Here is a 16,989-nt window from a genome sequence, read left to right on the forward strand (position 1 = left end):
AAACTTTAATACCATATAGCATGTATTACCAGCTTTAGTTGGACATGGCACTGCAGCATATTCTATGAAACAAGATCAGCATGTCACTTCATGTGATCCCTTTATAGCTAACTTGTTAATCCTACAGAATTAGCTCAGTCAGTACTTGTATCAGGCAGAAAAGTGTTAAAAATATCACACTACAAATATTTCTTACTGGTGAATATCTGGCAGTTGCCGAAAATGATGCAATGTGGGGGACTAGACCTTTTCCAAACAAGAACGTTATGCTTACCGGACAATATCCAACAAAAGTAACTAAACTAAAGCTTATTCAAAGTTTAACCAGGCCAGTGGGTCTTCAACCTAACTAACAAATTATTATGAGAATTTGGTTAAACCTGACCACTACCAAAGCTTTATTTTAATTTATACGTTAATTAACTAGACTAAGTAGATGGTGAAAGAATACTTTAAGGTATTTGTGCTTACTGTATGATTGCACATTATATATAATTTTAAAGCTTATAGAGTATTGATTTTCACACCATTAAACAATTCTGAAAAAAAAAAGGATCAATGAATTTAAAATAGAATAAGCTTTTTCCTCATAGAAAAACGCTGTATGCGATGCAGCATATTAACATGTTTTGTATGAACACTTAAGCAAGCTGGCAGGCAGTGCTGGACTTCTGTTCACTGTGAGACTTCATATGAAGCAATCTCTGCCTGATTTTCATGGGCACAATAGTGCCCTCTACACAATAGTGCCAAAACTTTGTGCACACACCTTGACCCACTCCTATATTACACAACGAACACTGAGATTCCATTTGGAGAAATATTCATAGCTTTGGGAGGTGATTTCAGGCAAATTTTGCCTATTCTTTGTGGGCTGAGCACCCTTATAATAGAGAACTGTTTTAAAACATCACCATTGTGATGACATTGTTTAAATATAGAAACTTCAGTGTAACATGAAAGCAATAACTGCAGCAGATTAATTTATTGCTTATCTCAAGAGAATTGAACAGGGGATCTGCATATAAAGATTTCTCTGATCTTATTTGAGTGGTAAAAAACTGCCTTTAAAAAAAATCCAGTTTAATCAACTGTGTCTATGGCAGTGACTTTTCAGAGAATGCTATTCACTGCAATTCAAACGATGTGATATTGTGTCCCCCAAATGAACACACTGATACTATAAATGAGGATGCAGAATTATTGGAGAAGAGATTAGTAGATAGTGTAGATAACAAACATGGCAACAAGGAGATCCAGTATCCAACTGAGTTTTTCAATGGTTTGTCGCTATGCAGTTTTCCTGCCCACACTATAATGCTTTAGTGGAAATGATTGTGATTCTGTTGCAACATATGAATCTGAAAATTGGCTTATCAGCAGCATGAGACTGATCATAGAAAGACTACAACACTACAAACACAGAAGTGATAAACAGCAAAAGCTACTGGAAAATTTGTGTTTTTGCCAAGAGTCATGTTATGTCCATCAAACACAGCTCTACCTTTTAAGTTATGCAGGAGGCAATTCCCTGTCAGAGTTGCTTTTGCAGTGACTATCAACAAAAGCTAAGGTCAAACACTTGATAGAGTAGGGGTTTACCTACCACAGCCTATGTTTGTACATAGCCAGCTAGTTATATGTTGCAATGTCAAGAATGAAATCGTTTGACAACCCGAAAATGCAGATTATGCAAATGATCTATACTACCAAATATGGAAGATGTTATCATGAAAAAAATGGTATTCCATGAATTTTCTAGCAAAGTTCATAATTATAATATACTGCTCAAGATCACATGCTGTTCCTCTCCTCTTCGTGACTTGCAAAATAATGTACCTTTATAATGTTTGTTTAAATGATATATTTGAATGCCTTTCTGAAGAATTTTGAGTTCAAGAAGAGATTTCAAAAGGTAAATTGACTATTTTGTTATATTTTAACCCCAGATTCTGTGGAAATACTTTGAAGCAAATGACTTTAAATCTATAAATCAGCTGTATGAAAAGGTTGAAATGAGTACATTGGGCCAAATTTTTTGACAGAAACAATATGTTCTGCTTTATTGATGATTTCAAAGTTTTTGCCACAAACTTCCCACATATTTAACACAAATGTGGCTGAACATTGATAGCAAATTCAATAGAGAGTCAAACATTAAAAGAAAAACACTGGAAAATCAGAGGAAGAAAAGGAAGAGTTGCAAAAATAAATTAAATGAGCTCAAGTTGGTCAGTGGAGCGATGTATTTGATCACTTGTTATAAGTGGGGGCCAATCTTTTTGGCAGGAGTATCACAAATCTGCCCTTCACACTCCCTGAGTGCCACTACCAATCCCTTTCCCAAACCCAATCCGCTGCTCAGCTTCCTACTCCCTATCCTGTAGTTCCTGTGAGCTGCTGCTCTGCTTTCTGCTTCATGCCCTGTGCTCTCTTTCTATTCTGATGCTCTGCTTTCTGCTCCCTGACTATCTGCCACTGTGCTGCCTGCCCATCTCCCTAATTTGCTACATGCTGCACACGGTTTGCCTGTGTCACCTGTGGCACTTGTGAGGCAATTTGGTCACCTTGGTGTTATAACCTGAAGCATTTTTTCACTTTAAGTCTTCATGCAAAGAGCTCGGAGTTGGTGAACAAATTTGATATTAAGAGGTATTCAGAAAGAATTTTACATTTGAACCAAACATGCAGTGAGAATAAACATTTTTAGTGAACATTTTCTGGTACACGCTTGCATGTTCACAACATAAAATAGATATATGAAACCATGTATCAGTAAGTGGCACAATTAAATGGCAGTCTAATTTTCAAAGATTATGAGGATATAATACTTGAGTTGGTTTAAGATTAATAGTATCTTCATCCACTAGTATGTAGCCTGTACTAAGTATATTGCATGATGCTTTGTATGGAATTACTATTTATCATGAGGACCAGAATAAACAGCAGTACAACTATTGAGATTTTTCTATTTTTAAAATGCACTGAACTAATCAACTACAGTGTTTCTTAACTGTTCTGATAGCAAGCACACATTATCATCCAGGTCTCTTTCATTTTATCAGCAAAGTACAGGCTTACTCCTTACTCCATGAGGCATGATGCATTCAAAATTTATAATACTTTGACTGAGAAGATCTGCTTCTTAGAAGTCATGCAATATAGAGTTCAGAATTCCAATGTCTGTAGTAGCTGAAGAAGTGTAATAAATACTGCAGACTGCCAATTAACATGCACATCATTCTTTGGGGAAGGATTTTACCAGCATTATATTGCATTCATTTAAATTCTGTGGAATAGACTAAATTGGCTCTACTGAACTGAATATGATGCGTGTTAATTTTGTGTGAAATAATTCTTGCTCAGACCAGCACTTGAGAAAAATGGTAAAATGAAAACCTGTATCTGTTTAAAATTCAGTGCTAATAATTTATGAAAGGGCCAGCACATTTTCTTTAATTTTGAGAATAAATAATGAACTTGGAGACTTTCAGCCTTTTCTCCATAACAGTCCATTCTTACGTCTCCCCCAAGCTCTCTTCTTTATTTGCTGGAATATCATTTCCCTTATATGCTATGGGAAGAGGGAACTGTGGTCTCATTTCCTGGGACCTGGTCACAAGTCTCTGTTGAGCTGTATTACTCTGAGTTTTGTGAATTCCACATAATGCATGGGTGGGATTTTATTGCCACAGGTCACCCCAAACTGGTGATATCAGATGCACTGATCGATGACACCTTTGGATAGACCACACTTTAAAGCCAAACTTTTAGAAGTGGGTGATGATACCCACTTTCTTGGAAAAGAATCTCACATAAGGAACCAGAAAGAAGTTGAGCTGAAACACTGTTTTAGGTCATTGTCTGCATATATTTAATTGGAGACATGTATACAGTATCCCTATATTACATTTTATTGTAGAACAAAACACAGCCTTCCTCCAGAAAATAGTTGTATTTGTATACCATATTCACTCACATACTGTAAGTACTTTTCTCCCCCTAAATCAGGCCCCCACCATTGGGGTGCATCTCTAAAGCAGAGAACCTGATTTTTCTGCTTTGGAATAGAGGCGGTGTGGAATAGAGCAAGCAGACACTGTGGCTGCCAAAATGGGGCTGCAAGATGGGGCTCTCAAGGTGCTGCAAAAAACAGGAGCACAGTCCACTGTTAACCCTGTCACACCCACTAGTGAGGCAGTAGCCTTTGGCTGAAAAGCCGCTGCCCTGGCTGAGGTCTGATGCTGCATGCAATCTATATTATCTTAATGAGGCTTGGGGAATAGAAGCAACTCTTTATTGCTTAAAGGAACTTTATATAAAGAACTGGTACAGTAAAGAAGTAACAGTGTTGCTACAGCTCTTGCAAGGATCTAGGACCTAGCCTTGTTTCTGTTCCTGCTGCCTCACTCAAGACTGTACACCAGAATGCCACACATCATGGACTTCTTTCTTCTGTGTTCATATAATATGCAAAACATTATCTTGCTTCCATAGGGGACAAAAAAGTAGTAGTTTTATTATTTATTGGAATAACAGCCCCTGTTTTCACTTGCAATATTGTTTTAGGGAAAAGGAATTTCCCCCAACAATCGTCTCAGATAAGTTTTTTATATGAATTGGTGGTTCAGCTGGTGTAAGGTCAATACAATGAGCTGTGACTCAGGCTGCAGGGTCCAGAAGGCATTGATCACATTGAATTCATCATAGCTGTTCTGTACCTTTGGTATTATATTATACCATATCACCTAGCAGCACTCTTGATCAGAATTGAAATCCGAAATGTTTTTCTCTCTTTCCTGCACCCAAAGAAGCTCATTAAGTGTTTCAGCATACCTTTTGAGGTTTCACTATTCCTAGGTTACACTTATTTATCTTATAGAGGTTACACATACTCTAGTCTTAAAAGTTTCTCTTTTGCCACAGTCTTCCCAAGGTGGAATGAAAGTGATAATACAAAAGAGTTATGCTGTGTAACTCTTGTTCAGATGATCTCCAGTGGATTCCCTATTACCTCTTTAAATAGAACAAATCTCCCTTTTTTCTTCTCAGTGTAAACCTGATGTAAATAAATAAACAAATAAATAATACTGCTCAATGGGGAAGGAGAAAAGGAAGGAATTTTAAATGAATCAAAAAAGTTTGTTTACTGTTAGGGAAGATGTGATTAATAACCAATTTTTCTCTACTTTTTAATTTAGTCTGGAAGTCAGTCCAGCTCCAGGACTAGTAATAAGAAAAAAAATTAAAGGGATATATTTTTAAATAACAGTTACGTCTTCTTAAAGTATTTTTTTTATTCTGCAGACAACTTAGCTTCAGCCTAAGCTTAGATTCACAGATTTCCAGTCTGTGTATTTCAAAACAGTTAAACTATTCAAGTTTTTCATTTATCATAATTATACATGGGATTTTACTACAAGCAGGCTCCAACACTCTATTAACAATCCATTCCAAGATAGTCAAAATTTGACCCATCTGGGCACATTTGCGTCTGAATGTGCCTGAAGAAACTCCGGCATAGTTTGCACTAGAGTGCTGGGCACACCATCTTCAGGTGCACTCAAGACCACAGCATATTGAGCAGCCTCAGTTGGCAGGAGGTCCACGGCATCAGCCTGCCATCCCAGAGCTGCTCCACCACAGCTCAGCGTGCTGTGTAGGGGATGGCTAGGGCACGAGGGTATTACAGTGCAGGGCTAGCCAGCCAGCCCAGTCACCATCTACACATGGGTTGCAGCGACTTGTCTGAGACAGTACTATCCTATGATGGAGTTAATGAGTTTAGTCCATCCTTATAGTGTTGCACATGTAGACAGTGAGGCTTTACTACAGAGGTAATTAGGCAACTCAACAGTAAAGCACAAATGTAGATGCACCCGCTGGGTGACAATTTAGTCAGCAGACTAAATTGCTGCACAGTAAAGCATCACTGTCTACACATGCACGGCAATTAGGGAGGAATAGACTAATTTACTGCACTGCTGGATAGTCCCATCAGATATAAGTGGTATCCAGCAGTGCTGGATGTTGGGATTAGTTTGCTTTGGCTCAAACTGAATTCGAGCATATTCAGTCACATTAATTGTACATGTAGATGTGCCCTCTGTATATTAAAGCTGGGGACTGGACAGATGACTTAGGTGTGGTTTGGAAGGAATCTTTTCCTAGGGCATGAAGTCACTGGAAATGTTTTCACAAATGTGTCACCTCTTTACCTGGGGAAAGGTGGAGGTGGAGAGGAGGATTGGTTTACCTCTCCATTTTGACATTTGTTCTTATGAATGATGATTCTATGGGGGAGAATTCAGCACTATACAGATGGTCTGTAGTGCATCTTTATACATACACAACTATTCTTCTACTAGAGATCCATGAGCAGCCACAGGGAATGATAAAATATTCCTCAGTACAGACTGCTGTGTATTGTAATGGAAAAATATTCATATTATTGGAGCTCAGGCTACACAGTCAACTTTCTACATCAGTTTGGAATCTTATTTTAAAAATGTTTTGATGTTTGAACATTTTAGCTTTGAGCATTATTTTTATTATTTTTTGCTGACACTTTTGCTGTTTATATTGTCTTAGAGCCATAGGGAATTTGCCAGTTGTGTATAAAGGAAGAAAAGTTTAAATTGCTAAATAGTCTTATTTTTAGTGTGTTCTGCATTTTGATTTTTGGAGCTAATTGCTCTGAAAACTTCCATAACACTCATAAGCTTTCCTCCCTCCCCTTTTAATAAAACTGAGCCATACCCTGGATCTTAGCAGGGAGCCACTTGGAATGTACTAGTAACTGTAATATGTTCAGGAAATAAAGTGCTCATATTTCTAAAACAGAAATATCTCCACTCATGAAATCAAGAAAGGCAGTAAGTCACCTTACTCGGTAATAATGTGATAAAAGCAATATAGCAACTATGTCAAAACAGTTGAAATAGCCTATGAGTTTTGTCAGTGTAAGGAGAATAATTAATTTTGTTGAACTTGCTTAGCCTTACTTAACTTTCTGTAGAATACATGCTTGCTTGTGCTTAAGGATATCTCCTATTACCTGAAAATAGTCATATTAGAGTGAACGGACAAGGAATGCCAAGAACACAGAAAAATTATCTACATTTTATTAGACTAATTTAAATAGTTGGGGGAAAATGTTTATAGCAAGCTTTCGGGTTTAAAAACCCTTCATCAGGCTGAGGAAGTCTCTGCAGTTGGTGTGTGCTCTTCCTGGATGGAATGAATTGTACAAGTAGTTTACTATTGAATACTAATGAATAGTAATAGTAACTAATGAATAGTTTGCAAATATTAATGTAAAGAGTAGTCCAACCCATTCCTACTTTTAACCTTATATAGGGTGACCACATCTCTAGGGTTACTATATTTCTATACTATATTTCCAGATCCAAAAAAGAGGACACCTGTCATGGAGCGGGGGAAGGGGGAGCATGATAGTGGGCAGGGGAACAGTGACATGCCAGTGCCCTGCCCTGCCCATTGTGTTGCCTCTCACTGACAAACCACACCCCCCCAGCCCTGCTGCTGCCCTTCACTCCCAAACAGCAGTACCCTTCCCCCCACCTCTTGCTGGTGCCCCTCACTCCCAATCCACACCTCCCTGGCCTTGCACACCCATTCATCTATCCTGTCCCCTGTGCCTCTCATTCCTGATCCACAACCTCCTGCCTCCCTCGGAGCCCTGGTGGTGCCCCTCACTCCCTATCCTCAGCTCCTGCCAGCCCTGCTGGTGCCTCTTCCAACCTGTAGCCCTTGGACCCTCCAGCTGTGCTGGTGCCACTTAGTCCCAACCCACCCACAGACCTCTGTCCCCCCAGCCCTGCTGCACAAGCAGCTCCTGCATTGCACATGCACTCTTTCTCTCTCTCTCTCTCTCTGTTTACCTAGCTTGCTGCAGCTCATGCAAGGAACACATGACCCCCAGCAGCCAATTTCCCAACCCCAAGCAGCCATCCTGGGACAGCAAAAAATCTGGACATTTGTTCTTATTTTAAAAATCTGCCTGGACACAACACAGAGGTCTAAAAAATAGGACATGCCCAGGAAAACCCGGACATATGTTAAACCTGCCTGACATGTCATGGTTTGGCCAGGACAGTCCCGGATTTCGTAAGCCATCCTAACATTCCAGCTGGTTGATGAAAAATGAAGCAAAAATCCCAGATTGGCACCACCCTGCCCACACGTGCCTGGCCCAACTCCTCCTGAGCAGCAGCTGGAAGCTTAGGAGGCAGGCTAGACTGAGTACTGCTCCTCCTGCCTGGGGTGGGGATCAGTGTAGGTGTTGCAGGCTGCGGGAGAGGGCTGAGGCTAGGGCCCAGGCAGCTGCATGGGGTGAGCCAGGATAGTCATCCGCTGCTGGCAGCCAGCTGCCATGCTGCTGAGTCTGCTGCCAAGGCCCAGGCTACATATGGTGGCTCATCAGTGGTGGAGGGAGGCACTGTGTAGCTGTGCAACATGGGCTGGTGGAGTCTTACGTGGGCTCTGCACAGGAGCCAGGTCCAGCCAGGTCTAGCCTCTGTGCATGGGGGAAGGAGCCCAGCCATGGGTCTCTGTGCTGTCTCTCCCCACCCTGCTTCTCCATCACCATGGATTCAAGTCTGGGTGAGTTCAGTGCCCTATCATACAAATGTGCTGGATGGGACCCTGGTGTCTGCATCTGTGTGTCTGCATGGGGAGGAAAGTATGGATGCATGTGTGTGTGCGTGTGCATTCACGTATACCACCATCTCCCTTCCCCCGCTCCAGATTTCCTTTCCCTTATCCCAGATTTTTTTAAAAACAATATGATTTCCCTAGGCACACATAACATCTTATTGTGGTACTGTTTGCATAATGCTTTGAAGATCCTAAGTGATAATGTCGGTGTTAGTGCTAAGATGGTGATAGCTAAGAGCAATCAGATGCCTGGCACAAGTGGATTAGAGATTAGAATGTCTGGTAATTTTCTGGTTTTGTAGGTTTGATCATAGACTGAAAATGCAGTTTGTTAATAGCAAATTAAAATATATTATTACTGTTTGTTGTTTCTTACAACTGATTTAACCTAGAATCTAAATCTTATTAAATGTTATGAAAATGAACTATAATGTTTAGTTTGTTTCAATGTTAACATAGTACCTTTCCCTGTTTTTGAAAAACACAGACTACATTCAGTGTCCTTTAAATGTGGAGGATATATCTCCTCCACTTTGTGGAATACTCTTGGGTGGTAGAGTTAAAATATTAACTTTTTAGAGTCACAGTGATTTGTTCTCTGATACCTGATGTTCTGAATGAGCACAAATCCATAGCAATCAATGTTTGCATGGCTGCAGTGAAAGCATGTGGTGTCAACTGTGTCTGTGGCATTTTAAAGGCTTTATTAAATCAGCTGGCAACACACCCAATCTCAAAGTATTAACTTTTATTGCAACAGAACTATGAAACTGAACATTTTTTATCTTTCTTTCTTAAGCGGGCTGTCTTTCAAAACCACAGATATTGATTTTTTTTTAAAAAGGTTTGAGTGTCATGGTGTTAGCCCTAGTCTTAGCACAGTTTGGGGGAAATACACACATGTGCACATGTACACAGATTTGCAAATGCCTCCATGCAGTGTTTCATAAACTCTTTGAAAAAACTTATCTTAGGAAGAAATAAAGTATACAAAATTATGTATCTTGTGTGTGTGTGTGTGTGTGTGTGTATGTGTGCGTGTGTGTGTGTGTGTGTATGTACTTACATGTGCGTGTGTGTTTCCCACTGAAAATACACACACACAAGATTTTTTCTATTTCCTAACATATTTATTTTCTGAAAGGAATTTGATAGACTGCATGAAGGTACTTGACAGTGTTTCCCACTGAAAATTACGTAGAATTTCTCATAAAATATCTTTCTAAAAATTATACACTTTGCTTACTTTAAGTCAGAAAAAACTATAGTTTTTTTTTCTTAGATAGTAGTTGTTAAAGATATTTCTGTTTAAGTCATGTTTTGAGAATCATTTGTTTAAAGACCTAACTTTTCAGTGACATTCAGAATCTTTTCTCTTGCAGCCATTTCGTAGAGTGACGTTTTCTGTTGTGAGTCAGCCTCAGGACCCACATCAAGGGTCATTGCAGAGTTGCTATGACAGCGGTCTGGAGGAGTCAGAAACACCAAGCAGTAAGAGTTCATCAGGGCCAAGACTGGGTGCCCTTCCACTCCCAGAGGACAACTACGAAAGGACTACGCCGGATGGCAGTGTTGGTGAGGCAGAGCATATGGAAAATGGTAGGGGCAAACACAACATCCACACACATAATCACACTAGCAAGCAATAATAAGTAGACATGGAAAGGTCAGTCCAAAATAAATAAATAAATTAGTTTAAATTATAATTGTTTTAAATGGCAAAGTTTGCTAAAACATAGCTATACAAAATAATGGATCATAACCTTACAGATAAAATCAGCAGCTTTTCCCTATTCTTTTTTTCTTATTTTATTTTATTTTACTTTATTTTATATTATTTTAAAACTACATTGCTGAAACCAATAAATATATATTTTTTAAAATACCAGCTTAGAGGCTGGGATGAAGTAATTACATTATACTGAAGAGGGACTTCTGTTCTACTTTTCTTCATCCTATTTGGTCATGAAACTGCTGCTTATGAAGTTTTCCTAAAATTGAGGTTGTACAGCATCAATAAAAATAACATAAGATTTTAAAATCCCCTTATATAGCCTTCCCATTCTCTCAATATTATGTACAATGTTTTCTAAACAAAAACAAGTTTCAGTTCCACGTTGAATTATTTAGCAAATAGCAGCACCGAATTTTTTTTCGTTTGCTTCACAATTTATTGTGGAAAACATCTTCAGAACATCTCACTTAAATTCAGGGTTCATTTATACAGACATAAAAAAATGCACCTGGATTTGCAGTATGAGTAATTATCCAGGAATTACAAAATAATGGTAATTTAATATTTAATAAATGTTAGAGGGGGGTGTGCCTAAAACTAGGAGTTTCTTTGTGCCTAACACCTAAAAAATTTTGCACCTTGGTAAAAAATAAGGGGGGGGGGTGGAGGGGCTTGAAAAACACTTTTTATGTTTGTGACAAATACTAAATAACTTACTGTCCTCCATTGACCAGCCCTGATCTAACATCTTTTGAAATCCAAGAGCATTGATTTCACTGGCTTTGGATTGTGCCCATAAACCATAAAACAGAGTACTGCATGTCAAAGTGTACAGGTTGATGATGACCAGTGAAACAATGGGTTTGCTGATAAATTTTATATAGATGTGTATGTGGGAAGGATGATCCATCTTTACATTCTTAAACTTGGTGTAGATTTAATGATCTGGTGTGGTTTTACACATCCTTTTCGCTTCTTTCAGAGACTTGCATCAGCAGCTAATGGCAGTTCTTATTTTTATTCCTGAAATAGATATACTGGGCTCGTCTGCATGTGGCCCTGACTGTACAGTTGGTACTGGGCAGTCATTTAGTACTTGATAAGGCAAGTACCTAATGACTGTGCAGTACCTGCTTGTACTGCATAGTCCTAGCAGTGCATGGGTCGTTTTCGACCCAATTGCACAGTAGCAGCAGCATCACAATTAGTGCCTACCAGTGCTATGTTGCTGTAGTTCATCAGTACATCAATGTAGCGTCTTGTGTGCACATGCCCACTGATCTAAAAATTAGATCATTCTCTGTGGTCAGGAAATTCACAGATCTAATGTATATGAGCAGAAATGGCTGCAGCAAGTCTGTATTTGCTGAAGGTCTGCAATTCAATAATATATGGCCATTTAAAGTGATACAAAGAACTGAGCAAAAAATGTAAATCAGAATTATTTTATGTTAAATTATTTGTCCAGAAGTGTGTGTGTATATGTATGTGTATGTGTGCTTGGGCACATGTGTATATATTATATTTCTATATAAAATTCATTTTTAGGCATGGTGATATGTGTGGTATTGAAAAAAAATATGAAGGCATTTAAGGGACTTCTCTGAATTGCGATTTTTAAAACTTTTATGGTGAACTTTAGTGTTAAAGAAAATAAACATAAGCTCTGGCTATATGTAATGTACACAGTATAGTAAAGGCAGGTACTGTTCAGGTATATTTTTATCAGTTTGTAACTCTTAAAAAAATGTTTGGACATCCAAAACATAGACAGTAAAGCACACAACTTAGACAAACTGTATAGCTGTGTTTTATAAGTCAGTAACGGGAGAGCTCTTATACCAACGAATTGGGAAAGATGGTATATTTCAGTTGTTTCAGTTGTTAAGCATTTTCAAAAATAAAACGGATTAGTGTGCTTACATTCTAGCATTTGTGGGGAAACTAGGCTTATATTCAATTACCCTATTTTCTCAGATAAAGAACCTCCCCATAAATAATATACATCTTGATTTTGAAAGGTAGCATGAAAAACAACCTTTGTTGTCAAAACGTAGTAGCAACAGGTAGGGAGCCGAGTCTGCTCCCTAGCATGCCAGCAGCCCTATGCACCTTATGGGGTCTATGGACCAACCTGGTGTGCTGGATATAGGGACACCCATTTCAGCCCCATATGGGTTTCAGGGTTGTATGCCAAGTCTGACACCATGCATCAGGTCTGGACTCATGTGCTGTGCCTGGGTGTTGGGTTCAGGGCCGTGCTGTCGGTCTTGGTCTGAGTGCTGGGTTTAGGACCAGACCAGTCCCACACCCTGGCCTAATCCAGCACACAAGGACATGTTATCCAGTCATGGTCTAGAAATGAGTTGGTGAGGGACTGGTGGCAGCATTAACTGCTGTTGTTCCCAAAGCTGTGGCAATGAATGCTGCTGCTTTTCCCTGGGTGCATCTACCGTTTCATTAATTAGCTGTTGTTACTACACATTTTGTTTAGTACCTGTAATAACATGTATTAACTGAATGCACAGTGATCAATGCTACTGCACAGTAGTCCCATCACATGGTTTTTTGTGAGGCTATTGCACAGCAGACTAATTCTTCTCTTTATTAGCATGGCTTTCACCATAACACACTGATGCGAAGTAGAATTAGTCTGCTGTGCTTTTAGTGTCTTGTGCAGATGTGCCACCTGACCACTAAATGTCTGGACCCATGGTGATCCTTTTTTCTTGCAGAATGCACACCCCAGTTTTCACCAGCTAGTTTTGGGGGAAGATGTTGGTTATAAGTGAGAAAATATGGTAATTGACAAAACAAGACTGTCACAATTGAAAAGTTTCAATAGGAAGAATTCAAGACTTGCAGATAGTAATGGAGAATTTCTTTTATAATCACAAAGCTTGAACAGAGCCCCCTGAAAAATGGGTGACATTGTGATTAAAATTATCCTCTACAGATTTTTAGGTTCTGCTGTCATTTGTTAAATACAGGATTTTGATAGTGCCATGTCATCTGCCTCTAGTAATTTTTCTTAGTGCTGGCCTATGGCTAATGACAGGAGAAGATGAAATGCACTTTTGGTCCTTTGTATATGTAGCATTTGACATTTGAATGAGAGTTTTCTCTGAACCAAGTTTTAAGTCCACTTGTCTAGCTATATAGTGCAATTGTATTGCTCAAATTCGGGTAATTTAATCTTCAATATTAATGGATCATTCTGACATAAATAGAATTGGAATTGAAACCTGTCAAGTGTTCATTTGTCACATTTAATTGGAATCTAGGTAATCTGCAGTGTTTTGCTTGGTTAGGTTTTAATCAGAATTTGTATTGGATTTTCATTTGGATTTTCCATGGAAACAGCATTTTGAAAGCTATCCTAGTCCTTAATTGTTATTACTTCAAATATTTACCATTTAATTTCAACCAGTATGAAACAATGCAGTTATAACTAATTGCTTTGGATTTACTTTCATTTTCAAGTTTGAAAAGATAATTTTCAGCACAATAACATAAAACCTTCTGAAACCTTTGATGCATTCTCCATGCTAGCTAGGAAGGCTAATGAAAACAATGCACCTTGCTTGTTACAACAAATGAAAGAAGGCTGAGTGTACTACAGCCAGAGTAAATGTGAATAATGAAATTCAGTTTCCTAAGTTTGTTCCTTAGATGTCTCTTTCCACAGAAGTAAAACAATAGGGCAAGTGGGCTGGTTCTCTTAGAATAAGCAGTATGGTATATTACCAGTGTATGTGAAGGTCAAATCTAGACTGAAGTCTCTTTCACATTATTAGCCCTGATATCAGATGTCAGAGAAAAAATGAAACATTAGAAGATTATGAAAAATGCAGTAGGAAAAGATCTGTTAATTAGTAAAATCTGCAGAACCAGAAGATTTCTGAATCTGTCCCCATGCTTGGCCTTGCAGGTTACGTTAAAAGAAAACTTGTGCAGAAGGCAGGGTCTTGTTTAATGTGCATTAATTGTTTCTCTAATATTGCCATATAAAGGTAGTATTACAATGTTAATTATCCTTTTTTTCCCCTTGAGAACTTTTTCCTTTACATTTTGACTTTTCAATTTAGAAATATAGTCATTGTCATACTGGAACAGATCCCTGTTCTGTCTAGCAGTCTTCATGCAATTGTGGATTTTCTCTTCATGCAAATGTGCCCTTTTATGAATCCTACTTAAACTACTGAGTTCTTGTAGCACTGAATTCCACAGGTTATTCATCAGCTATATAAAAAGTCTTCCTTCCTTTATCAGTTTTAACTTGTTTTCTTTGGTTTCATTGACAACCTGTGGTTGTTGTATTTTGAGAAAAAGTAAATAGAAACATTCAGTTTACTTTTTAACACTATTCTTTAGCTGCATGTTTTTAACATTTTTCCTCATATATCCCCTCTCTGGATTATACATTCATATTCTTATTATTTTCCTTTAACGTTTGTTTACGGTCTCTAAATTTCCATAATTTCTTTCACATGTTTTCTGAGAAGGTGTGATCGTAACTGAAGTCCAGGTGAGGTCATTACAATATTTTTGGTATTATTTTCTATCTCAGTTATTACACAACTTATCATCAGGTCAAAGCTTTTTGTTTGTTTATTTATAATGGTGCCTGGGTCTTTTTCAAAGTAGTTAATTAGAACGAGCGGTTTAAACGCATTCTAGTCCCCCTCCTCTTTCCTCTCCAGGTTACGTAGAGTCATGTAGCAGCCACGATACTGGTATCAAGATCCTGGGTGGGACTTAACTAGTGTTGGTAGCTGAACTAGCTAGTTTAAAGCTTGTTCAGCTATATTTAACAAGTTCCAAATACTGATACAGTTCTGGACTGCAGTGAAGATATAGTTCAAATAAAATGTGTCTCATTACTTAGAGTGAAGTACACATTACACTTAGTCCATACTAAATCTGTGGAATTTTAGGCAATGTTAAAATTAGAATGTGCTATGAGAAGTCAAATGTTAAGGGTTAATACCATTTTTGTCCTGCACAGTGCTTACTTGCCATTAGAAGGCTGATCAGCAGGGGTGTAGCTAGGAGCTGGGACACATGGTTTCTATCCCTGTTCTTGGTCAGAGGGGTGGCCTGGGAGTTGTGCATCCCAGGATGCAGGAAGACTGCTTATTTTATCTCTGTGTAGAAGACTGAAGTTACCCTAAGATGACCTAGGTATCACAACCCACAGTTAATCCTCCCCTGAAGTGGCATCACTTTGAAATGTTCAGAGGATACTTAGCATGAATTAATGAGATTCATCATATAAACACTCACATTTTAAGTGCCTTTAGTATGGTCTAAGTGTAACATGTAACTTCACAATCAATCTATAAGGGGTGGAGGATAGTAATTATTCATCTCTATAAGGGGTTCTTAAACCTATAGCTGAAAATAAAGAAATTATTTGCGCTCATTATCTTATATAAGGCAAAATTGAAGCAAAGAAGTGCCTGTGACTTTATTACACATGATATCAAGTAGCAGAAATTGGGAGAGAACTGACTCCAGCTTGTGCTTTAGTTGCTGGACAATTTTCTCCCTCCAGGAGGAGCAAGGAAACAGCAGGTAAATTGTGCTCCAGTTAACAGCAGACTAATTAAAGGAAAAGAAAGAAAACTTGTTTAGTTATATTAATATAATTTGATTGCACATTATTTTACCCACATGAATTTCAAATTAAGATCCTAGTTCACAAATAGTAGGTGACAATTGAAAAAAAAACCCAAACAAAAAACAGTTCTAACAGGGACATGGCAAAAAAGCTGAGCAGGGTATTTTTGTTGTTTTTTTCATTTTTCTTTCTAAATATAAAGTGTTGCAGGGTTTCATTTTACCAAAAAAAATCTCTTAAGTGTGATTCAGTGTTGATTATTTAGTAGCAGTCTGCTACCATTACAGGGTATCTCAGTCTGCTTTATTAAATACGAAACTAAATGTGAATAAAAGTGGAAGCATGTAGCTATATGCAGTTTTATATTTTGAAAATCTATTTTGTGCAGATCTTTACAATAGAGATATTAATAGTAGATTAATATTGCTGCAAACTAAGGTTAAGTATTTTCAAGTACAAATGACACAGGGCAAACAAACAATCATGGACTTCTTCTACGAACTGTTGTACATTTGCAGTTTGCATTACTTTCAGCTGTCCTGGTTCTCTCAGGTTGTAATCATTTATCAGTAGTTTTATTTTAGGACTTGATCCTGAAAAAAACCTTCTACATGTGAGTAGTTCATAAAACTGTTAAGATTTTCAGGAGTGAGAGCTTTTCTGAACTACAGTTCAGCTGCTGTACAAATGCAGTAATTACAGCTCTGCCTAGTAAGAATTCATACTTTCTTTGACTCTTCCGTCAGAGCAAAGCTACACACACCCCCTACACCACCAACAACAGGAAGGCTTCATGGATTATCATAGTTTGTCTTTTCATTGATTGAGAAAGAATTCTTATGTTTGCTATGAAAACCTTCCAAGCAACGGTTTATATCACAGTTATACATTCTGTGATGGACTTTAAGCCCAGAAATAGTTTAATTCTAAGAATGAGATATTCTGATAAGAC

General features: G+C 38.1%; 1 protein-coding gene across 2 annotated transcripts in view; it reads left to right on the plus strand.

The window, feature by feature from the left end:
- PCDH7 (protocadherin 7) overlaps window positions 1–16,989 on the plus strand; it is a 428,058-nt gene that overhangs the window by 179,578 nt on the left and 231,491 nt on the right. The window contains exon 3 of one of the 2 annotated variants that reach the window (XM_019553187.1): window positions 10,062–10,254. In XM_019553187.1, the coding sequence (XP_019408732.1) occupies window positions 10,062–10,254 (193 nt within the window). Of the gene's footprint in view, window positions 1–10,061; window positions 10,279–16,989 lie in introns of both variants that reach the window. The other variant, XM_019553186.1, reaches the window with a different exon arrangement.

This window comes from Crocodylus porosus, unplaced genomic scaffold (assembly GCF_001723895.1).
Source record: "Crocodylus porosus isolate Cpor-Errol unplaced genomic scaffold, CroPor_comp1, whole genome shotgun sequence".
NCBI lineage: Eukaryota > Metazoa > Chordata > Crocodylia > Crocodylidae > Crocodylus > Crocodylus porosus.